Source organism: Bubalus kerabau, chromosome 17, assembly GCF_029407905.1.
Source record: "Bubalus kerabau isolate K-KA32 ecotype Philippines breed swamp buffalo chromosome 17, PCC_UOA_SB_1v2, whole genome shotgun sequence".
Taxonomy (NCBI): Eukaryota; Metazoa; Chordata; class Mammalia; order Artiodactyla; family Bovidae; genus Bubalus; species Bubalus kerabau.
The window spans coordinates 57,176,763-57,199,836 of record NC_073640.1 but is presented as its reverse complement, the minus strand read 5'-3'; the positions used below and the strand labels follow the sequence as shown (position 1 = coordinate 57,199,836).

Here is a 23,074-nt window from a genome sequence, read left to right as displayed (position 1 = left end):
TCAGTAGCTTCAGTCGTGTCCAACTCTTTGCAACCCCATGGGCTATAGCCCACCAGGCTCCTCTGTCCCTGGGATTCTCCAGGCAAGAATACTAGAGTGCATTGCCATGCCCTCCTCCAAGGGATCTTCCTGACCCAGGCATTGAACCTGGTTTCCTGCACTGCAGGCAGATTCTTTACCATCTGAACCACCAGGGAAGCCTATTATACATGGCCATAAAAAGAAGTAAACTACTGACACATGCTGTAACATAAATGAACCTTGAAAACAATTAAGAAAAAGAAGCCAGTCACAAAGGATGACACATTATATTATTGTATGTTCCATATTATGTATTTCATGTGTACATATATGGAATATACAATAATAATATGTCATCATTTGTGACTGGCTTCTTTCCCTTAATGTTTTCAAGGTTCATTTATGTTATAGCATGTGTCAGTACTTCACTTCTTTTTATGTCCATTTAATATTCCATCATAAGATAGGTAGAAAAGGGTGGATCTTAGAAAAGTAAAAGATTATAAGGTCTGTTAAAAGGGCAAAGGATCCTAGGAAAAGGCTGTCAGATTTGGATCAGGGGTTGGGGTGTGGCTGTTTTTGAATGCAATAGAGGCTTGGGGCAATAGTGAGCCAGAGAAGGGTTTTGAGTAGGGGAGGGACAGTATACGAATAGAGGTGGCAGCTGCCTATGGACTGGTAGGCAGCAGACAGGACCTTGAACCCAGACTTGCTGGCTCTGAAGCCTATCCATGACCCTAGACTGCCTCCAACAAGGGCAAGGTCGGTTCACACCTATTACCATGGATGCCGTGCTTAGCTGTTTACATGCTGGGTGCCCTTTAATCCCCAGGGAGGCCTGATCGGCAGCTGCTGTTAACATCCTCAACCCGGATGACAAAAACGGGGCTTCGAGAACTTCTGTCCCTCAGCTGAGATCCCCGAGGCTCTCTTTACGCCCGCCACTGCTCCTATCATTTTCCCATATATTTACTCTTTCAGTTCACACAGCTATCCTTTAAGGTAGGGACTATTAGCATCGCCGTGGTGCAAAAGAGGAGATAGAGGCAGAAGAAGGTTGAGACCTGTTCGACGTGACAGAGGGATGACAGCAGGGAGCCTTTACGGAGCCTCACTGCAGGTCGCGCATTTATTGTCCTGTGAGCTTTAGATGGATGAAACCCATATAATCCTCACGACAGCCCTTTGAGATAGGCGCTGGTACGATCTTCCTCCTCGTACAGATGAATAAACGGAGGCCCAGACAGAGGAAGCACCCTGCCCAGGGTCACCCAGCTAGCTAGTGAGCAGAGGAGCCTGAATTCGAACCAGCATTCGACTTTGTCTGGAATACCGTGGTGGCGGTACGCTTGCGCAGAGGCAGGAGGCACGCCCTCCATACGCCCTGAGACCCTCTACCCCCCGCCTCCGCAGGTGAAGCTGTGCGACTTCGGCTTCGCACGCATCATCGGCGAGAAGTCGTTCCGGCGCTCGGTGGTGGGCACGCCGGCCTACCTGGCGCCCGAGGTGCTGCTCAACCAGGGCTACAACCGCTCGCTGGACATGTGGTCGGTGGGCGTGATCATGTACGTCAGCCTCAGCGGCACGTTCCCCTTCAACGAGGACGAGGACATCAAAGACCAGATCCAGAATGCTGCGTTCATGTACCCGGCCTGCCCTTGGAGCTGCATCTCGGCTGGAGGTGCGGGGCTAGCTTGACTCCTGGGAGCAGGCGAGGGGCGGGGCCCCGCGGTGGGGGCGTGGTGGGGATAATGGGCGGGGCTGTCCTGAGAAGGCCTGTGGCCGTGAGGGTGGAGCCTAGTGAAGGGGCGAGAGCACCCGGAAGACTCTGTTTAAGGGAGGCACTGAGACCGGAAACTTTGCGGGAGGGACTCAGCACGTGTGTGAAACTAGGGTCCGAGGCCTCAAGCCTAAACTAGGTTATGCGAGTTGGAAAGGAAGTGCCCTACAAACACTAAGACACTTGCCACCTTGGAGGCTATTAATTAATACTTGGCTTGTCTAGGGCGAGACCAGGAGAAGGACTAGACCCGAGAAAGTCAAAGGGCTGGGGTGGCCAGGAGAAAGAACAGGTCCTCCCAAGGTGTTGGCTGGAGCCTGAAGTCTTTGGGGTTATGACCTCAAAAGGATTAACCCCATAGAAGCAGTGGCGCCAGGGGGCAGGGTTGAGGAACAAGGGCTTGGCTAATTTGCCGGGTACTGGGGCCTTGACTGGGATAAAGATGGGCCTGGGCCCTGGGATTAGATCCAGTGATGGAGGGAGCTGGTTTAGGGGCTTAGCTAGAGAAGGGGCAGGGCTTCCCTGGTGGCTTAGGTGGTAAAGAATCTGCCATCAGTGTAGAAGACTTGGGTTCGATCCCTGGGTTGGGAAGATCCCCTGGAGAAGGGAATGGCAACCCACTCCAGTATTCTGTCCTAGGAAATCCCATGGACAGAGGATCCTGGCGGATGAGCTACAGTCCATGGGGTTACAAAGAGTCAGACATGACTGAGTGACTAACACTTTCACTAGAGGAGGGGCAGGGCCATGGAGGGTTTCTGCAGACTTCTAAGGGAAGGACTGATCCTGAAACCAAAGTCAGGCCTGGAATCTGGGAGCATGTGGCGGTCAGGAGAAGAATGGGGCTATGGGGGTCAGGGCTAGAGGGCAGGACAGAGGTGGACATTGGGATCTCTGCATGTAGGGGCTTTGGCATCGTGGCCTGGTGGTGGTGATGGTCTTTGTGATGCTCCTGCCGACTTGGAGACAGGTCTGGAAAATTTAACTCCTGAGGGCCCCCAGCTTTGGGGCAAAGCCAGGTGTGAGGATGAGCCAAGGGTGAGGCTAAGATACTGGGGTGTGTGAAGATGCCTTAAATGAGTTAGAACAAAGGGCAGGTTCTGAAACCAGAAGCTCAGGAAGACAGAAGTGTGGGAAGGAGGTTAGTTAAAAAGACAAGCATTTGCGAGTTCCCTGGTGGTCTAGTCATTAAGATTCAGTGGTTTCACTGCCATGGCCAGGGTTCAATCCCTGGTCAGGGAACTGAGATTCCAAAAGACATAAGGTGCAGGGGAAAGAAAACAAAAAACCAAGCTCATCCATAAGAGTTTCTTCAACAAGTATGTGTTGAGTGTCTACTTTGTGCCTAGTACTCACTGTCCTATGTTCTGGGAATACTGGAATCAGGTGAAGAGAAGGGATCATGAAAGAAGGTTGCCCAGTGGTCTGTGAAGAGGAGGGGGAGGGGCATAGAGGGTGTGACCTCATAGAGCAGGCAAAGGGGGTTTCTCAGTGCAGGAAAAGGTGTTGGTGGCCCAAGAAAGATGAACACTGAGCAGTGAGGAGGTGGATTGACTTGAGTCCTGGAGCAGTATAAGGGGTTGTCTTTTGGGACCTGATCCGGAGTCCCTCAGTCAAAGTGTGTCCTCCGGTGTATGCGAGTGAATTTGAGTGTGGATAGGTCTGTGCAAGGGAGCCTGTGAGAACAAGGCCTATACTCAGAGGAGTTTACACAGTGGGGCCTTGTCTTTCAAGGCTCATGATCAAGCAGGGAGCCTTGGACGAGTGCTAGCTTGTCTTGAATGCCTGACGCTCGCTAATCCTTTTCATAGAGAGCAGACCTCTGACTCTGGGCCTTCTGCAGGAAACTGGTGCCTGATTAGCATCTCCTAACATTGTTTTCTTTTCATTTTATATTTGTGGACATGGCAAGTTATCTTAGGATTTCTATTGACCAGGGTGATAAAGTTTCCATTTTATATAATTCTGTATCCTATATTTTATATAAAGTACATATTTATACAATTACATATATAAATATATATTTGTGTATTTTCACCTTAAAAAGTGAGTTGAAAAAGTGAATTGACTTAAAACCAAATTCTACCTATTTTCCAAGGGTTATGTACATGGTTCAAATTTTTTCTATGTACAAAAGGGTCTAAAATGAAAATTCTCTCTTATTCTTTTATTTGACATCCTTCCCAAAAGCAGTGTCTATTACAAGTCTATATACTTATGCAAGCCAATACGGGTACATACATTCTCTTATTTCTCCTTTTACACAGTGGCAGCGTGCTATACACAATATATTGTTTTTAACCAACTTGCTTTGTCCGCATCCCAGCAATCTTGGGTAAACGAGTTGGCTTAAAGAAAAATACTAAGTGAAATATAGTACAGATGTACCTGTACATACTTCTGTATGACAAAAAAACCTATGAAGGTGACATAGGAATGGGGAAGGATTCCTATGGTATGAGACTTGGTGAGGAGATGTAGGATCCAACGATAGGGATGGGGATAAATGTGTAGTTTAATGAGGAAATAGGTGGGAGAGTGATTCGTGCAGGTGAGGCTTACTGCACTGAAGGAAGGCCCCATGGCAGGTGAGTAGGGTGGGGTGCCTGTTGAAGGAGGGGCGGCCCCTCACCCCACAGGATTTAAGCTGTCTCTCTCCTTCCGGTGCAGCCATCGACCTCATCAACAACCTGCTGCAGGTGAAGATGCGCAAGCGCTACAGCGTGGACAAGTCTCTCAGCCACCCCTGGTTACAGGTGATCCAGGGGCGGGGCTTAGAGCCAAGTGAGAGGGGCTGAGTCATTCGTTGAGATAGAGGAAGGCGTGGAACCACGTCTCTTATAGGATACTAAGGTAGTTTAGGTTGTAGGTACATTTCCCGTGGACAGGGAATGTGGCTGAGTTTCCCATTGGCTGGGCTGTAGAAGGAGGTGGAGCTAATTGGCTAGGTAGGTTGTGAAGGGTGTGGCTTCACGGTCCTTGGTATCCGGCTTCTCACTGGCAGGGCAGATCTCATGGGGGTGATGCTCTGGCAACTATTGGCTGCCCTTGGAGCAGTACCAAAACTAATCCCTGTTCTCCCCGGCCCAGGAGTACCAGACGTGGCTGGACCTCCGGGAACTGGAAGGGAAGATGGGCGAGCGGTACATCACGCACGAGAGTGACGATGCGCGCTGGGAGCAGTTTGTGGCAGAGCACCCACTACCTGGGCCGGGGCTGCCAGCCGACAAGGTGCTCGTTGGGACCCTCCCACCCCCGGACCACGAGATGCAGGGGCTGGCCGAGCGCATCAGTGTCCTCTGAGGTCTCGGGCTCCCACTCTGGCTGCCTCATGATGCTGTCCTTGCGTGCTCAGAGAGCGACGCTCCACACCTTACCAGTGATGAACTGTTCTAAGGAAAGCAGTTTCCTGCCCGAATTGGACACGCCCCCGGGGGAGGGGCATGGCGGGGGCAGGGGCAGGGGCCGGGGTTATTTCCAAAGTTAATTCCCCAACAATTAAAATGGACTCATCTCTGGCCCTATGGCCTTGGTCTTTGGCCACACCGCACTCTCGTATTATTGAGTCTGTTGCTCACCAAGATGGAGTTCATCTGGAAAAAAAATGGGATGGAGGAGGGATGGAGGGAGGGGCACTGAAGGGAAAGGAGTTTTGGAAGGAGAACTAACGGATAAAAAAAATATACGGAGGGAGCACTGCCAGGCGGCAAGACTAGAAAGGGAAACAATATGAAAGAGCATAAAGAAGAGAGGGAAGATTAATGGAGGAGAGATAGAAGGAATATGATCGGAGGGGTGAAGGATTTAGAAAAACTCAAAAACTCAAGTAATCTCATGGCTTAATGGTTTAATTTTTTAATTTGGTGTTACTGCTACTAACTGCACATCTGGTCTATGGTAGAAAATCGATACACTGTAGTTGGTATTTTCTTATAAGTTGATGTGATGACTTCTCTTGTTCGCTGGCTCATCCATTTGTCACACTGTGCGGAGTGATGCTGGGGACACGGTGGTGACCGAGCCAGCCCAGGTCCTGCCTTCAGGGACTTCACCATCCAGTGGGAGAGACAGGCTTGTTCCTGGCTAGTGAGGACCCAGAGTGGGGAAGGCTGGAATGGGAGAGCCCAAGAGGGTGGGGCAGCCTAGAATGAGCCTGGGTGTCTTTGGGGGCAGTTCTTCTAAGCTGACTTGAGGTTCACCTTCACCCAAAAGGTTGTAGGCAGAGAGAACTTCTGTCCTTTGACCCCTGTCCTTCAGTGCCCTCAGTTCAGTTCAGTTGCTCAGTCGTGTCTGACTCTTTATGACCCCCTGAATCGCAGCACACCAGGCCTCCCTGTCCATCACCAACTCCCGGAGTTCACTCAGACTCATGTCCAGCGAGTCAGTGATGCCATCCAGCCATCTCATCCTCTGTCGTCCTCTTCTCCTCCTGCCCCCAATCCCTCCCAGCATCAGAGTCTTTTCCAATAAGTCAACTCTTTGCATGAGGTGGCCAAAGTACTGGAGTTTCAGCTTTAGCATCATTCCTTCCAAAGAAATCCCAGGGCTGATCTCCTTCAGAATGAACTGGTTGGATCTCCTTGCAGTCCAAGGGACTCTCAAGAGTCTTCTCCAACACCACACTTCAAAAGCATCAATTCTTTGGTGCTCAGCTTTCTTCACAGTCCAACTCTCACATCCATACATGACCACTGGAAAAAGTGCCCTAGCTCCCCATTATCACCCAGACTTTTGGCTGTAGAGCTGAAGGCAAGAGATCAGAGCATGCACTTAGCCAAGTTCTCTATACACCTTGGTCATGCTCGAAGTTACACACCATAGTTAAAGATTTTCCTGAGCCCCATAAAACCAGGATGGTATTCAGCAGCCAATTTAAAACTGCCTGCAATGCAGGAAATGTGGGTTTGATCCTTGGGTTGGGAAGATTCCCTGGAGGAGGAAATGGCAACCCACTCCAGTATTCTTGCCTGGGAAATCCCATGGACCAAGGAACCTGTCGGGCTACAGTCTATGGGGTCACAAAAGAGTCAGACACGACTTAGCAACTAAACAAATTAGGCTAGTACCTAGAGCTTAGGCTCCATGTCTTCCCAGTTCAGTTCAGTTCAGTCACTCAGTTGTGTCCGACTCTTTGCGACCCCATGAATTGCAGCACGCCAGGCCTCCCTGTCCATCACCAACTCCTGGAGTTCACTCAAACTCATGTCCATCAAGTCGGTGATGCCATCCAGCCATCTCATCCTCTGTTGTCCCCTTTTCCTCCTGCCCCCAATCCCTCCCAGCATCAGAGTCTTTTCCAATGAGTCAACTCTTCACATGAGGTGGCCAAAGTACTGTAGTTTCAGCTTTAGCATCATTCCTTCCAAAGAACACCCAGGACTGATCTCCTTTAGAATGGACTGGTTGGATCTCCTTGCAGTCCATGGGACCCTCAAGCATCTTCTCCACCACCACAGTTCAAAAGCATCAATTCTTTGGTGCTCAGCTTTCTTCACAGTCCAACTCTCACATCCATACATGACCACTGGAAAGGACCTTTGTTGGCAAAGTAATGTCTCTGCTTTTGAATATGCTATCTAGGTTGGTCATAACTTTCCTTCCAAAGAGTTAGCATCTTTTAATTTCAAGGCTGCAATCACCATCTGCCATGTCTTCCCAACTTATATCAATTAGCCCATCTGCTGGTTGGTTGGGGAGTTGCAGCTCTTTAATTTGAAAAGGTTGAATGAACCCTAGTCAATGAGGATCTCCAAACAAACCAGAACACCTCTGAGGCATATTCCAAGCCCACACTTTTGGGGCATGTCTCTTAGACCCCATCCTGAGTGTTTCTCCTAAAACTAACTGGTCTAAAATTCAGGAGGGTAGACAACAGAGGGACAAATCCATCTGCAATGATAGAGCCAGGCCAGGAAATAGATGGAAAGAGTACTCAGGCCTGATCCCTGACAATCACACTGCTTCTATCTTGGCCACGACTTTTGTCAACATCCTGGGGTCAGAAACCAAAGACAATCAAAAACATCGTGTTAGCCTGATTACAGAACTCCAAGAGAGTCCAACATGAGGATGCAAAAAAAAAAAAAATCCACACAATCCAATTTAAGGTCCTGATACTTAAACAATTGGAGATAAATAGGTAAAAATCCATCCTATTGGGCCATCAGAAACCACTAAGCCTAATCTTGAGAGAGACACCTACAGGTACTATAAAGAAAAGGGACGTTGGACTTGAGCCTGTCCAGCTTTAAAATACAAAAAAGGAATTTGAAGGACTTCCCTGGTGGTCCAGTGGCTAAGACTCTGTGCTCCCAATGCAGGGAGCCTGGGTACCATCCCTGATCAGGGAACTAGATCCCATATGCTACAACTAAGACCTGATGCAGCCAAATAAATATTTAAATAAACAAATAAAAGGAATTTGAACCTGAGATTCATTCTCCCCGGTGACTCCCAGCAGACCTTCTCCTCTTCATCCATAAACACCCCTCAACCCACAGAGGCAAATGACCATCCCCATTAATGGGCATGCTACCCCCAGCTTTGTAGATACAGGGGCCACCCCACCCCTTAAGTATCTCATTGTCTATCCACCTTTCAACCACCCTCAGGGCCCAGCAATGATTTTGATGAGATGCCACAATTTGCCACACTTTAATTTTTTATTTTTTTGGCCTTAGCCATGTGGCATGTGAGATCTTAGTTCTCCATGGGTGTCTGCGTGCGTGCCCAGTTGCTCAGTGGTGTCTGATTCTTTGTGACCCCATGGACTACGACCTACCAGGCTCCTCCGTCCGTGGGATTATCCAGGCAAGAATACTAGACTGGGTTGCCATGCCCTCCTTCCATACTCCCTTCCAAGACCCTTCCCAACTCAGTGCTCCATCTGCACAGGAAGCTCCCCCTACCCTATCTATGGATCAGGAGTCATGTGTGGTACATTCATTCCCAGGAACTCTGCAGACATCATCATCCCTACCATCCAAAGGCCAACAAGGAAATCCAGAAAATTGCTACCACTCTTCTGACTCCACCTACTAAGGATCTCTCTTCATCTCCTACTTGGAACCCTCTCATCTGGCTGCACTCTTGTCTCAAATCTTTGGTTTTACTCCCTAATTGGATCATGAGCAATTCTCTTTTTATTTATCTTCCTAGGGATACTTATCTTCAAATGGTGGTGACCAGAACCCTAAGTCAGCTCCAGATCCAACATTTTACACAGAAAATGGTTCCACTGGTCTTGCACAAACAGCAGGGATGAAAACCAATCCTGACATCACCCCACACACTTACTGCCAAGAAAATCTTGTTTGAGAGCGAGCTTTCCATATCCCCTTTCATCAACCTGATCATCTCCCCACTGTTGGTAAATTAATGTAACTGAAGGAAATGGTAACCCACTCCAGCATTCTTGCCTGGAAGATTCCATGGACAGAGGAGCCTGGTGGGCTACAATCCATGGGGTTGCAAAGAGTTGAACACGACTTAATGACTGAACAACATCAACGATAAATGGCAGTCTACATCTGTCTTAAACAAGAGGAGGATTGAATAAAGTTTATCTCTACTAAAATCCAGACTCATTTTTTCTCCGTGGGACTCATAAGATTATGTTTACCTTATTTATCAGACCCTTCTGTGGCTCTTTATAATGGAAGTGCGCCAAGCACTTGACAAACATCTCCCTTAATCCTCAACAATTCTATGCAGTAGACAGTATTACAGCCCCGATTAGACAGCTAACAAAAGGGGCACAGGGAGGGCAAGCATGTTTTCCAAGGTCACACAGCTAGAAAGTGGTAGAGCTAGGGCTCACCCCAGATAGTCTGGTTCTGGAGTCTTTGCTCGCAATCTCTAACATTTTCTCTCCAGTCCAGGACCAGAAGGTAACCCGGGATCATAAAGGAGGAAGGATCTTGCACTATCTTCTGGGTTCTGGTTTTTAGGGAGTCAAAGTCAGTCTGAGAAATGGGTATAAATTTTGGAGCTAAATCTTGACGCACACTCAGCGTAGTGACACAGGCTGGCCGCCTGAGGGGGCTTCAGCCCTGTTCAAGGAGCCAGGGGAGGGAGGAGGGAACCTTGCAAACGAATGTCAGGCTCAGACTCATGAACTGTAGAGAGTTGAGAACAGAGCATCTTAGAAGGCCGAGAACAAAGCCTCTTAGAACGTAGTACAAAGGCCCCTGGAATCGTTGAATGGTGAGCGCAAAGCCTCACAGCATCTGGGAGATAAAAGACACTTAGATTCTGTTCGGCCCAGGGTCTTATAATTCCCAAATTTGGGGCATGACCGATCTTAAGACTCTTAGACGTAAGACTGGCTACAGAATTTGAAAGGCCTAGTGCAAGGCCCTTTTTCAAAAAATAAGAATTTCAAGACAGTAACAGCAGAGTATTAAACCAAACTCGGGGCCCTCCTAAGCGGGTCATATGCCCGTGAAGCCGACCTCGCTTAGAAGCACAATTTTATGGGTGGATGTCGTCTCAGTTGGCCTGGCCCTCTCGTATTACAGCTGAATATCTGGGAAGGCTTCCTGGAAGAGGAGGCAAAATCAGCACTAGACTCTCAAATCCTTTCCGCCCCGCGCGCCGCTTCAGAAGCTGAAGGTTAGGAGGTGGGGAGAGAGGAGCAGCTGCCAAAATGTCCCAAGGACCCCTTCTTTATTTATAGATCACCCCTGCCCTTCTCGCGGGACAGTCCAATGACAGCCAGAGCTCTCCCGCAAGGGGGCGGAACCAGCTGCGGGATGGGAGAGACCAGGACCAATGACATCCGGGCAAGGGAGGACTTGTTTCATTGTGACGCGTGGGGGCGTGGCCAGAGCCCAAAAGGCGGTGAGAAGGGGGGCGTGGCGAGGAGGGCCGTAAGCCGATCGAGTAGGCAGCTGCGAGCATGCGTCGCGTTGGGGGGTGCACAGCAGAGCATCTTCGTAAAGAAGGGTACCAGCCAATAAGCCGGGGTTGCTCTGTCGCTGGGGGCGTGGCCATGCAGATAAGGCGCGGGTGGGCGGCCCAATGGGCGGGCGCCTATGCAGATGAGACGGTGACAGCCGGGCCAGCGGGCGGGCTGGCAGGCGGGCTGTTGGGGCGGGGAGGTGGGACCGGGAGAGGGGTGGCCGCGGGGCCCGGCCGGTCTGGGGCGGGGGGCCGCAGCCATGATCCGGGCCTTCTCGTTCCCGGTGAGCCCCGAGCGGGGTCGGCTGCGGGGCTGGCTAGAGGGCAGCCTGGCCGGGCTCTGCGAGTTGCACTGGCTCCGGGAGAGGCAGGAGTACCGCGTGCAGCAGGCGCTGCGGCTGGCCCAGCCCGGAATGGGGGGCGCCGAGGCCGAGGACGAGGAGGACGCCGACGAGGACGAAGATGCGGCGGCGGCGCGCCGGGCCGCAGCGGCCCTGGAAGAGCAGCTGGTGAGGGGCCGCCTGTCCTTCCGTCCCTGTGCTCTCGTCTGTGTCTGTCTGTCTGTCTCGGTTGGATGCTCAGACACCCGTCCGGGTGGGGGAGGGAGGAGGGGAAAAGGAGAGGGGGGTGGGGCTGGAGAGTCTGGGTGGCGGGCGGGATCAGGCCTCCCCGCCCCCAAACTGGGAAAGGGGGCTACCTCGCCTCTGCTGGTCCCTCGTGTGATGCACAGGCCCGCATTCCCTACACCCCTTCCCCAAAGAAAATCCATCTGGGCGCCAAGTACGTGTCAAGCCCGGGCTAAGTATTCGGCAGGCGTTGTCTTCTTGCAGCTTGGGGGATAATGGGGTGATAGTACCCATTTTATAGAGGAAAAAACCTGAGGCTCAGACAGGGCAAACGACTCACCCAAGGTCACACAGCCGGATCCAAACATGCCCCTCTCCTGGCCTCCCTATCAGCGCTCCCCCCCCCGCCCCACCCCCCCGTCTTCCCTAAGTCCTGGTGTGCTTGGAGATCTCCGGAGGGGGCGGGGAGGGGGGAGGGGATCCTCGAACCTCCTGAGGGAAGGATTGCTGCTGAGAGGAAGTTCACAGTCCCTTAGGATCCCACGGTGATCTCGACCCTCTGGTGACACTTTGCCTCCTTTGCTACCTGGTCACAGCCCTGCTTAACCCAAGCGGTGGCAAATTGAAGCAGCATGAGAGTCTGACTTCTAGACGCCCTGGGTGCTTGATGGTGGAAGATGAGGCAAGGTATCCAGAATGACTTAGGGAACATCACCCCTCTCTCCCTCTCTTTGTTATTCCTTAATTCTCCTGGGTTTCTTGCACTCTTTTCCCTCCTGCCACATCTCTGTGACTTTCTGTGCTGTTTCTTTGCCTTTCTCAGTCCTCTGTCTCTCTGTCTCCCTTGGTCTTCTTTTCTTGCATTTCTTCCTGCCCCACATCCCTGTCTCTCTCTTCCCCTCCCCCCAGCCTGCCAGGCCCCAGACCCCAGCTCCACTTGCTGATCCCATCCCCAAGCCTGTGTGTGGTCAGAGCTTCCCGTTTGGGGAAACCTGAGCCGAGGTAGCAGGGGGAGGGGGCTCTCCCTGCTACTGACCTCGACTGCCCCCTCCTTGGATGGGGAATGGCGGGGAGGTGGGGGTAAACTGAAGCCAGACTCTGGGGCTGGACGGCCAGCCCCTCCCCCCACCGCACCCCCCCAACCCCCGCCAGGAGAGGGACCCTGCACATTCTTCTGTGGAAACAGAAACAGCTGTGGGAGGCCCCACCCCCTCCCAAAGTTAGAGCCGCGCGTTGTGGGGGCCCTCACCAGCTCACCCCACCCTAAACTGGCTGGGCTTGGGAAGGCACCTCCCATCCCTCCAAAGAGAGGCAGAAGGCATGGGGATGGGCCAGCTGCGTCCTGCCTCCCTGCCCCTCATCCTCTCCCTCTCTCTGCCTCAGTCTCCCCCTTTTCTGCCCCTCTGTCTACTCCCAGCCATCAGTACTCCCACCCCACCCCCCAACAATCTCCAAGCAGAGCTCCGTCCCCGCATCAGGGAGGAGGCGGTGGCAGGCAACGGGAGGGAGACAGCGCCACTGAGGGAGGAGCAGAGAAGCGCTAAATATAAACTCCTCTGGTGTTGGGGGTTCCTGGGTCCTTCCAAAGAGGGGGTGGGGGGCCTCCCCTGATCCCTGAGCCTCTGTTGTGTGATGCTCACCCCTTCGACTCCTCCATCCTGCCACCCAGGGATACACTCCCTTTGAAACAAGAAAGATTGAGGCCAGAATTGATTCATTTCTAGTAGGAAAGATAGGGATGCAGGGAAAGATTAGGGGGAACCTCAGAGAAAAGAGGCAAGAATCCTGAATGGGGCAGGAGTGCTGTTTTCTCCCGCCAAGGAAAATGGTCCCCTTCCAGCAAGAAGGACTCAAGTTAGACTTGCAGAAGGACTTCCTAACAGAGATCAAGGGAACTGGACACACACCAGGGCATGTGAGTGGGGGCAGTAAAGGTCTGGGAAAGTTTGGGCAAAGGGGTCTCCAGGGGTCCAAACCACATTCCTCTTAAACCTGCCTGAGTTGGACAGTGTCAGGTCCACTTGCAAATGGGCTTGCAAAAAAAAAAAAAAACCAATGAGGGGCACTGTGAATAGGCAGAGAGCCAGATTCAGGCCAAGGACCTTCTGGTCTTTTAAAGATTCATCCTCTTGCAGCTGGGAGGATGAAGAAATGAGGTCAGACTTGCAAATAGGGGAGTGTTGTGGGGTCCAGGCACCGGGGAGGAAGAGGCCTCTGCTATTTATCTTCCTTACTCCTGCTCTTCCCTGCAGTGGAAGAACTGAAATTGGACCTACAGAACTTATTGGGGGGAAAAAAAGTCTTTTTTCATTTATTTCTAATTACACCAGTAAAGCATGATTTTATATTTTCCCTGTTGGAAATTCATGGCTTTCATGTAATAATAAAAGTCAGTATTTATTAAGTGCTTAAAAGGAACTGCTGTTTAAATTTGTTTAATCCTTACAACAACCCCATTGGAATCAAAAGATGCCCATGTTAGAGATGAGGAAACAGAGATGAGAAACTGGCTCAAGGTCATACAGTTGGCAAATGGCTGAACTTGAACCCTGGCAATTTGGCTCCCAGCCGTGCCTCCATAAACACTTCATCCTACTATCCAGTCCCCTCATCCATCCCCTGACCCCCTAAAATCCACCCTCTTGTCTGTGATCACCGTTGTCACCCTGGTGTGAATTCTGCATCTATGCACAAAAACAGGCTACATTCCAAAATACATAGAGTTTGCTTTGCTTTTTTCAAATTCCAGTTTCTTGGGTGAGGTATCAGAGACTATGGTTCTTAAAAAGTATGGCCTGATGGACTAGTAGCATCACCCAGGAACTTGTTGGAAATTCAATTTCTTAGGCTCCTGCCTGGAATCAGGGGTCAGACCCAGTAACTTAGCTTTTAATACAACCCCCAGGTAGTAGTTCTGACTCATCATTATACTGTACATTCTGCTTTTTTTGGCTGTGCTAGCTCTTTGTTACGGCACTTGGGCTGTCTGTTGCGATGCACAGGCTTCTCTAGTTGTGGAGTGTGGGCTTAGTTGCCTCGGGGCATTTGGGATCTTAGTTCCCCAACTAGGGATCAAACCCACATCTCTTGCCTAGTTGAGCTTAACCACTGGACCACCAGGGAAGTCCCTCTGCATTTTCCTTTTTTCACTCCACAATAGGTCTTGATGATGGTTCTGTTATATAGAAATGGCCTCGTTGCATTTTAACAGCTGTATAGTATTCTGCTGTATTCATTCATTCGTTCCTTTCCCAAACATTTCCTGGGCACCTACTTTGAGCCAGGAACTGTTCTAGGTACTGGGACTGGGTTGGGGAGGTGGTGACAGGGACAGTGCAGCAGTATACAGAAGAGACACGAATCTCTGCCCTTCTGGGGCTGGGGCTGACGATCTGGTGAGAAAATGAACAAATGACAGCCTGATACATCATTTTAAGTCAGGAGGTCATTGCTGCTATGTTGCGGGTGGGGGGTGGGGGAAAGGCAGGGCAACCCAGGTGCAGAATCATGGGGAGCTATTTTGGAAAGAATGATCAGAGAAGGGAGCAGGTAGGCATCTGAATGAAGCAAGGGAGGGAGCCAGGAGAGTGTGCTGGGGAATCACATCCTACTGAGTTAGGAGCGTGTCTGGTATGTTCAGGGAACAGTCAGGAAGCCAGTGTGGCTACAGCGGGGTGAGCAAGGACATGATTAGTGTGGGACAGGATGTGGGATATAGGGGTGGTCCTTGATGTGTTTCAGCCATCCCTGACACTGCATCATGCGGCTGCATCCCTGGGATCTGCTCAAGGATGACACCACTCTGAGCATCTCTGTCCACTGAGCTCAAAGTGAAATGATCTGTTGACTTTCCTCCCAGATACAAGCCCAGATGGGGGCTTCTGTTCTAGGGGGGAGGGGTAAGGACCAGGGCCCAGGAGAGCAGCCACAGGAATAGGAAGTTGGAGGGGGGGGGTTGTCTGCGGGGGAGCCGGCCAGTCTTTCTGCCCTAAATAGGCAAGCCTGGGCGGCTGCCCTCTCAGCCCCTCCTCCCCCCTTCCCTCCCTCCCGCTGCCTGCCTGCCGTCCAGACAAGCCGCTTTTGTCTGAGGGTCAACCGTCAGCCCGAGGCTGCCCCCACCTCTGGCCTCACCCAGATCCGTGTGAGACTCTTCCTGGCTCCAGTCCTGTTTTTCAAAAGGGGGTTAAGTCCTAGTGTCTTGGAGACCCCATGTGTGTTGTTTCAGCCCCTGCCCTCACCGTGTCCCAGTCACTCCCCTTAAAGGGTTTCACCTTTATTTATTCACATCTGATAGGAGGCGGTCTTTTCCTGCAGCACAAAGGATCCAGGGTAGACTCCATTCCAGGTAGACTCGACATTTCCCATGGGGATGAGGTGCTGCGACCCACACTAGGGCTTCTGGGTGAGGATGGAGCTAGGGCAGGAGGAGGAGGGGTCGCTGCTGGAGGCAATGGAACCCCCTGGGGTTTGCTATGGTAGTTCCACTAAGGCTAGATTCACAGAAGGGCATTTGCTGTTGTTGATCAGTCACTACATCGTGTCTGACTCTTTGTGACCCCATGGACTGTAGTCCACCAGGCTCCTCTGTCCATGGGATTTCCCAGGCAAGAGTACTGGAGTGGGTTTCCATGCCCTCCTTCAGAGGATCTTCCCAACCCAGGGATCGAACCTGCATCTCCTGAATTCCTGCATTGGCAGGTGGATTCTTTACCACTGAGCCACCAGGGAAGCCCTCCAGTAGACATGAGGGGATTCTTTCTGGGATGTGCAAAGATTTATATGAATCGTGGTCACCCTGTTTTACCCAAATGAGGGACAGAGTCAACCTACAGCAAGAAAAACTTACGACTTGCAGAAGGACTTTTCATTGGTGATAAAGGGCACTAGGGGGACTTCCCTGGAGGTCCAGTGGCCAGGTGGCCAGGACTCTGAACACTCCCAATGCAGGGGGGGCCCGGGTTAGGTCCCTGGTCAGTGAGTTAGGTCCCACAGGCTGCAACTACAACCTGGAGCAGCCAAGTAAATAAATAAATAAAGACTAAAAAGGGGGGCCGTGGGGGGGAGGTGGGAGCATCTGAGACAAGAGAGTCAAAGTATGGGAGAAGGCAGATGAATGAATGGCTGAGAGATCTGCTGGGTCCTGAACACTAACTTCTAGCAGTGACCTGCCTTTACAGCAGGAAAACCTGAAGTTATGCTCAAAGAGCATTCTAATAGGGGTTAAGGAGCCATGAGCTCCAGATAGAGGGAACAGCTGGTAGAGAAGGGACAAGAGATGGGGCCTTCTGAAGCCTTATCACTCACACTTAAGAGGGAATGAGGTGACTGCAGAATGAGGGACTGGAGTTAGACGACCAGGAAGACTTTCTAATGGGTTGAAGGGACAGAGATATTGAAGGGAATTCTGGAAGTTGGGTACTGCTTTTACCTTTTTGAAATTGAGCCTCACTGTCAAAGCGAAACTCTGCCCATGAGCTGCTAGAATAGAGGACCAGTTGGCAGAGGACTGGGGAGTCTTCTGACCATCTTGCTCTCCCTACCTCCTTAGGAGGCCTTGCCTGGGCTCATCTGGGACCTGGGCCAGCAGCTGGGAGACCTGAGCCTGGAGTCTGGGGGCTTGGAACAGGAGAGTGGGCGCAGCTCGGGTAAGCATGGGTTAGAGGTAGTGGGGTCTGCTGGGCCACCCCACCCCGCTGTCTCCTGTTTCACAGGCTCCTCACTCTGCCTCTTGATCTCCTCTCCTCCACCCCGTGTCCCCCTTTCAGCTCCCACTGATTGTTTTCTCCCCTTCTCTTTGAAATCTAGGCTTCTATGAAGACCCCAGCTCCACGGGAGGCCCAGACTCACCACCCTCGACTTTCTGTGGGGACAGTGGCTTCTCTGGCTCTGGCTCCTATGGACGCCTGGGTCCCTCTGAACCCCGGGGCATCTATGCCAGCGAGAGGCCCAAGTCCCTAGGTAAGGTGGGTGGGGTTGGGCCCCCGTGAGCCAGGCTTTTGATCACAAGCATCTGAGTCAGACCAACCTGGATTTGAAGTGTGGCTGTAACTGTCCCTTTCTGTGTGATTTTGAGCACATTCCTTCTTTCTGGGCTTCTTCATCCATTAAAATAGGATTCATAACAGCATCTACTTCACAGGGAAGTTTTGACTATTCAGTGAGCCTCTGCCCAAAGACATTGAAACTTGGCACATGGTAGCCATTCGGTAAACAGAAATCGCTGCTCTTCATTTGTTCAACTACGTTTCTGAGTCCCTACTATGTGCCTTCCTGGCACATATCATAGGGGTGAGGAATAGAGCAGTAAAGAAATCGCTGTCTTCATGAAACTGACATTCGAGTGAGAAATAGATAATATACAAGATAAATAAGTAAAACATTTAAGATATTAGATTTTTATTTATTTATTTATTTAATAAGCTCCCTGGTGGCTCAGACAGTAAAGAATCCACCTGCAATGCAGGAGGCACGGGTTCGATCCCTGAGTCGAGAAGATCCCCTGGAGAAGGAAATGGCAACCCACTCCAGTATCCTTGCCAGGGAAATCCCATGGACAGAGGAGCCTGGTGGGCTACAGTGCCTAGGGTCACAAAGAGTCACGTGACTGAATGACTTTCACTTTCACTTTTCATTATTTAACGGTCATGTCCCATGTTAAGATCTTAGTTCCCCGACCAGGGATTGAACCCATGCCCCCTGCATTGGAAGCACGGAGTCATAACCCCTGGGCCACCAGGGAAGTCCCTAGGATGTTAGATATTGACATGTACCATGAAAAGAAAATTATGGACGGGGACGAGAGCATGTTTCTTGGAGCCGGGGAGGGAACTGCAACTGTAGAAAATTTGGCCAGAGACGGCGTCACTGACACTGTGACACTGGAGTGGCGCCCTAAAGTAAGAGAGGGACTGGGTCAAGCAGACATCCTGGGGGAAGGGTAGTTTAGGTAGCAGGAGCAGCCAATACAGAGGCCGTGAGGTGGAAGTGCGACTGGCCCGGTGCATCCAGGAGGTGGAGCTCTCTAAGTGCAGAGGAGCTGGAGGTCAGACACGCAGAGGCAGGACGGACCATGCAAGGCCTTGGAGGCCACTGTGAAGACTTGGTTATGAACCTGATGTGTGGAAAGGGGTGAGAGCAGGTGCTTCGTTGCGACTGTCGTTTTTAATGGGAGTGGGAGAGTAGGGCAGGCGGCAGGCAAACTGCTCCTCCTAGGCTCATAGGGAAAGGGCTTTGAGAGCTTCTCTTCTCTCTTCCTTTTTTGCCTCCCTCCCCTAGGAGACGCCAGTCCCAGCGTACCCGAGACAGTGGGCGCTAGGGCAGCCGTGCCGCGGTCCTTCTCGGCGCCCTACCCGACGGCTGCGGGGTCTGCGGGCCCGGAGGCCTGCTCCTCCGCGGAGCGACGAGCCCGCGCGGGGCCCTTCCTGACGCCCAGCCCCCTGCACGCCGTGGCGCTGCGCAGCCCGCGACCATGCGGCCGCCCTCCCCCGGACTCGCCCGACGCCTCGGGCGCGGGGCGGCCCCTGGACGGCTACATCTCGGCGCTCTTGCGCAGGCGCCGCCGCCGGGGGGCGGGCCAGCCCCGGACCAGCCCCGGGGGCGCGGACGGGGGCCCGCGGCGCCAGAACAGCGTGCGCCAGCGGCCGCCCGACGCGTCCCCGCCCCCCGGAGGCGCGCGATCCGCGCCCGAGCCCCCGGTGGAGCGCGCGGGGGTCCGTCCCGCCAGCCCGGCCCCATTGGGCCGCGCCTGGGCCTCGCCGTGGGAGGCGGAGGCGACCCCCGAGCCCGTGGCGCCGCCCGCTGCCCCCTCGCCCCCCGACAGCCCGGCGGAGGGCCGCCTGGTGAAGGCACAGTACATCCCGGGCGCGCAGGCCGCCACCCGCGGCCTCCCTGGCCGCGCGGCGCGCCGCAAAGCGCCCCCTCTGACGCGGGGCCGCAGCGTGGAGCAGTCCCCACCTCGGGAGCGTCCCCGGGCCGCGGGCCGCCGCGGACGCATGGCCGAGGCCTCAGGCCGCAGGGGCTCGCCCAGGGCTCGCAAGGCTGCGCGCTCCCAGTCCGAGACCAGCCTTTTGGGCCGCGCCGCCGCAGTTCCGCCAGGTCCCCCCAAGTACCCCACAGCCGAAAGGGAAGAGCCCCGGCCGCCGCGGCCTCGCCGTGGTCCGGCGCCCACTCTCGCGGCTCAGGCCGCGGGGTCCTGCCGCCGCTGGCGCTCCACGGCCGAGATCGACGCTGCCGATGGGCGCCGGGGCCGGCCCCGCGGCCCCGCCGCCCGAGGCCCAGTTCCTGGCCCATCCCCTTCAGCTCCTCAGCGCCGTCTGCTCTACGGCTGCGCGGGCAGCGACTCGGAGTGCTCGGCCGGGCGCCTGGGGCCCCTGGGGCGCCGGGGCCCGGCGAGCGGCGTCGGCGGAGGCGGCTACGGGGAGAGTGAATCGAGCGCCAGCGAAGGCGAGTCGCCTGCCTTCAGCTCCGCATCCAGCGACTCCGATGGCAGCGGTGGCCTCGTGTGGCCTCAGCAGCTGGTGGCAGCCACCGCGGCCTCCGGGCCAGGGGCTGGTGCGGGTGGAGGGGCGCCTGCGGGCCCCGCCAAAGTCTTTGTGAAGATCAAGGCTTCCCACGCGCTCAAAAAGAAGATACTGCGTTTCCGTTCGGGTTCTCTCAAGGTCATGACTACAGTGTGAGTTTAGAGGTTTGCTTGGGATCCCCCTTCATGGCCTCTGCACCACCACACCCCCACTCACTGATCCTTCTACACCTCCTTTCCAAAGACCACCATTCTCTCTGCTTCCAAAGACCCTTCTTCACTGCCCCATCCACTGCAGTCTTGGTTGAAAAGGCTTCTCCTCCACCACAGGGAGGAGTGCTGTTTGACCCAGTTGAGCTGCGGACTCTGCAGCCCTTGGGCTAGAAAGTTCCCTTTCTGTGGGCCTCACTTTCTTCATCTGTACTATGGGTGTACTATGGTATACAGAAGGGGTAATTCAGTTTGAATTTCCCCATTTTAGTTTAGACAGTTAGTCCGTTTTTTCCTCTTCGTTTCTCTCACTGAGCCCTCTTATTCCTCGTTTCCATGCCCAGTTATGGCCCCCGTTCACATTCACAAAGTGCCCCCCTCCACATCCTTGAACCCTTAAGATATCCCCTTAGCATCCTGGTCAGAGACTCTGTGGCTGACCCAGAGGGTGCTTGCAGAGTGCCCTGAAAAGGGAAGGAGCACTGACTTTGGGGTTTTGAGGGTCAAGTAGGAGTTGGTAACACCAGGAAAGAAAGAATCTTTCACCTCCCTCCCTGGACAGATATAAAGGATTGGGAGGTAGAAGAGGGAAAGGAAGATGGCTTCTATCTCGTGGCACCCCCTGTGAGAGGGAGTGGGGGAAGCCCAGAATGACCCTCAGTTGTTCCAATCCAGTATTTTTTCCTTTTTTTTAAAAAAAAAAATTACTGTATTTATTATGACGATGGTGACTCCCCAGTGCACAGGGGGGCCAGAATCTGTGTGTTTCTCTAACCTCTTTGTAAATAAATGCACAGTGTTACATAAGTGGTGGTGGACTTTCCTTTTGTGGTTAAATGGACTTTTCCTTTGGACTAATATTTATTGAGCAACTACTGTTTGCTTTGGGTATGGTAGTGTCAGAACCAGATGTCAAATCCTAGCTTAGGTCTCAATAGCATCTTTTTTTAACCATTGAATATTTTATATCAATGAATAATCCTAGGTTGAGTTTTGTTTGGTCATAAATATAGTTTCATAAAATGGAAATAATAAAGAAAAAGCAAAATGTTTAGAAACAAATAATATAGGTAAAGTGACAGCCCCAAATGCCTTCTCTCAGAAGTCATAATCAGTTTGATGTACATCCTTGTATGTTTTTCTTTATGTGTTTGCATACATGTACGAATCCTAGTAGCTATACAAATACATGTGACTATACATATGCATGAAGTGAAAGTCGCTCAGTCGTGTCTGACTCTTTGCGACCCCACGGATGTATAGTCCATGCAATTCTCCAGGCCAGAATACTGGAGTGGGTAGATCCCCTTCTCCAGGGGACCTTCCCAACCCAGGGGTCGAACCCAGGTCTCCCTCATTGCAGGCGGATTCTTTACCAGCTGAGCCACCAGGGAAGCCCATATATATTAATATACATACCAGTACTCTTGCCTGGGAAATCCCATGGACAGAGGAGCCTAGTAGGCTGCAGTCCATGGGGTCGCTGGGAGTCGGACACGACTGAGCAACTTCACTTTCACTTTCATGCATTGGAGGAGGAAATGGCAACCCACTCCAGTGTTCTTGCCTGGGAAATCCCATGGACAGAGGAGCCTACTAGGCTGCAGTCCATGGGGTCGCTGGGAGTCGGACACGACTGAGCAACTTCACTTTCACTTTCATGCATTGGAGGAGGAAATGGCAACCCACTCCAGTGTTCTTGCCTGGAGAATTCCAGGGACAGCAGGACCTGGTGGGCTGCCGTCTATGGGGTCGCACAGAGTCGGACACGACTGAAGCGACTTAGCAGCAGCAACAGTTATACTCTATACAGCTAAAACTGTTTACATAAGTTGAGCCATATGTATACATTGTTTATCAAATTTTGATCTGTGCCTGGAGATTTCTATATGGGAAGGGTTTTAATTAGTTGAATTTCTTTGAGGATTTAGTACTGTTTAGCTTTTCTGTTTATTTGTTTATGCTTTTCTATTTCTTCATATGTCAGTTTTACTAGGTTGTATTCTAGGAATTTTTTCATCTCATCTAAATTTAGGTGACATATTTTCCTATCACTGTAGTAGCTGAGTATGATTCCATGATCTAACCTTGTCAGCTCCTCAGTTCTTTCTATTTTGGATTTTAGTGCAGTTGTATCTTTGTATATGCCTCTTTGTGCATATCCATATTTCTGTAGGATCCTAGAAATAGACTTGCTTGGTCATTACAGTACAATCATTTGAAATATTAATTGACATAGTCACAATTCCTTCCACTGAGACTGCCCTCAGTTGACATTTCCAACAGTAATTTCTGAGATGCCCATTTTTTTTTCACCCCTTCACCAAACAAGAGATACTATTAATCATTTTCATTTTGCCAATCTGGGGGGGAAAATGATGTTTTTATTTTAATTAGCATGTCTCCCTACTTTTATACAACACATTTTGTATGCTTGTTGAAAGTTAAGTCGCTCAGTCGTGTCCAACTCTTTGCAGCCCCGTGGACTGTAGCCCATCAGGCTTCTCCATCCATGGGATTCTCCAGGCGGGAATACTGGAGTGGGTTGCCATTTCCTTCTCCAGGGGATCTTCCTGACCCAAGGATTGAACCCAGGTCTCCCACATTAGAGGCAGATGCTTTAACCTCTGAGCCACCTGGGAGGCTGACCCACTTGTAATTCTCTGAATTGCCTGTTCACACCTTTTGCCCATTTTTCTTTTGGGTAAGCCCAATAAAATCCCATGGATGGAGGAGCCTGGTAGGCTGCAATCCATGGGGTGGCTAAGAGTAGGACTTCACTTTCACTTTTCACTTTCATGCATTGGAGAAGGAAATGGTAACCCACTCCAGTGTTCTGCCTGGAGAATCCCAGGGACGGGAGCCTAGCGGGCTGCCATCTATGGGGTCGCACAGAGTCGGACACGACTGAAGCGACTTAGCAGCAGCAGCAGCAATAATTATACTAACTGCATGGATGGGTAAATAGAGACTCAGAAAGGGGCTATTACCCTGGTCACAAAGCAAGAGGGAGCCAGGACTAGGATCCAATCTCCACCTGACTCCACAGTCTGAAGAATGGGTATTTTTGTTGCTGCT

The 23,074-nt window shown here is 51.9% G+C and overlaps 2 protein-coding genes across 2 annotated transcripts in view; both read left to right on the top strand.

Annotated features, from left to right (window-relative positions):
* Positions 1-5,343, top strand: part of PRKD2 (protein kinase D2) — a 33,566-nt gene extending 28,223 nt beyond the window's left edge. Inside the window, exons 16-18 of the mRNA XM_055552427.1 lie at positions 1,435-1,702; positions 4,472-4,557; positions 4,892-5,343. Coding sequence (XP_055408402.1) covers positions 1,435-1,702; positions 4,472-4,557; positions 4,892-5,104 — 567 coding nt within the window. The 3' untranslated portion in view covers positions 5,105-5,343. The remainder of the gene's footprint in view (positions 1-1,434; positions 1,703-4,471; positions 4,558-4,891) is intronic.
* A 5,606-nt stretch (positions 5,344-10,949) lies between these two features.
* Positions 10,950-20,795, top strand: DACT3 (dishevelled binding antagonist of beta catenin 3). The gene is made up of 4 exons (XM_055551960.1): positions 10,950-11,211; positions 16,817-16,913; positions 17,074-17,226; positions 18,544-20,795. Exons 1-4 carry the CDS (start codon positions 10,963-10,965, stop codon positions 19,941-19,943), a joined length of 1,899 nt encoding a protein of 632 aa, XP_055407935.1. The 5' UTR covers positions 10,950-10,962; the 3' UTR covers positions 19,944-20,795.
* Positions 20,796-23,074: the final 2,279 nt, after the last annotated feature.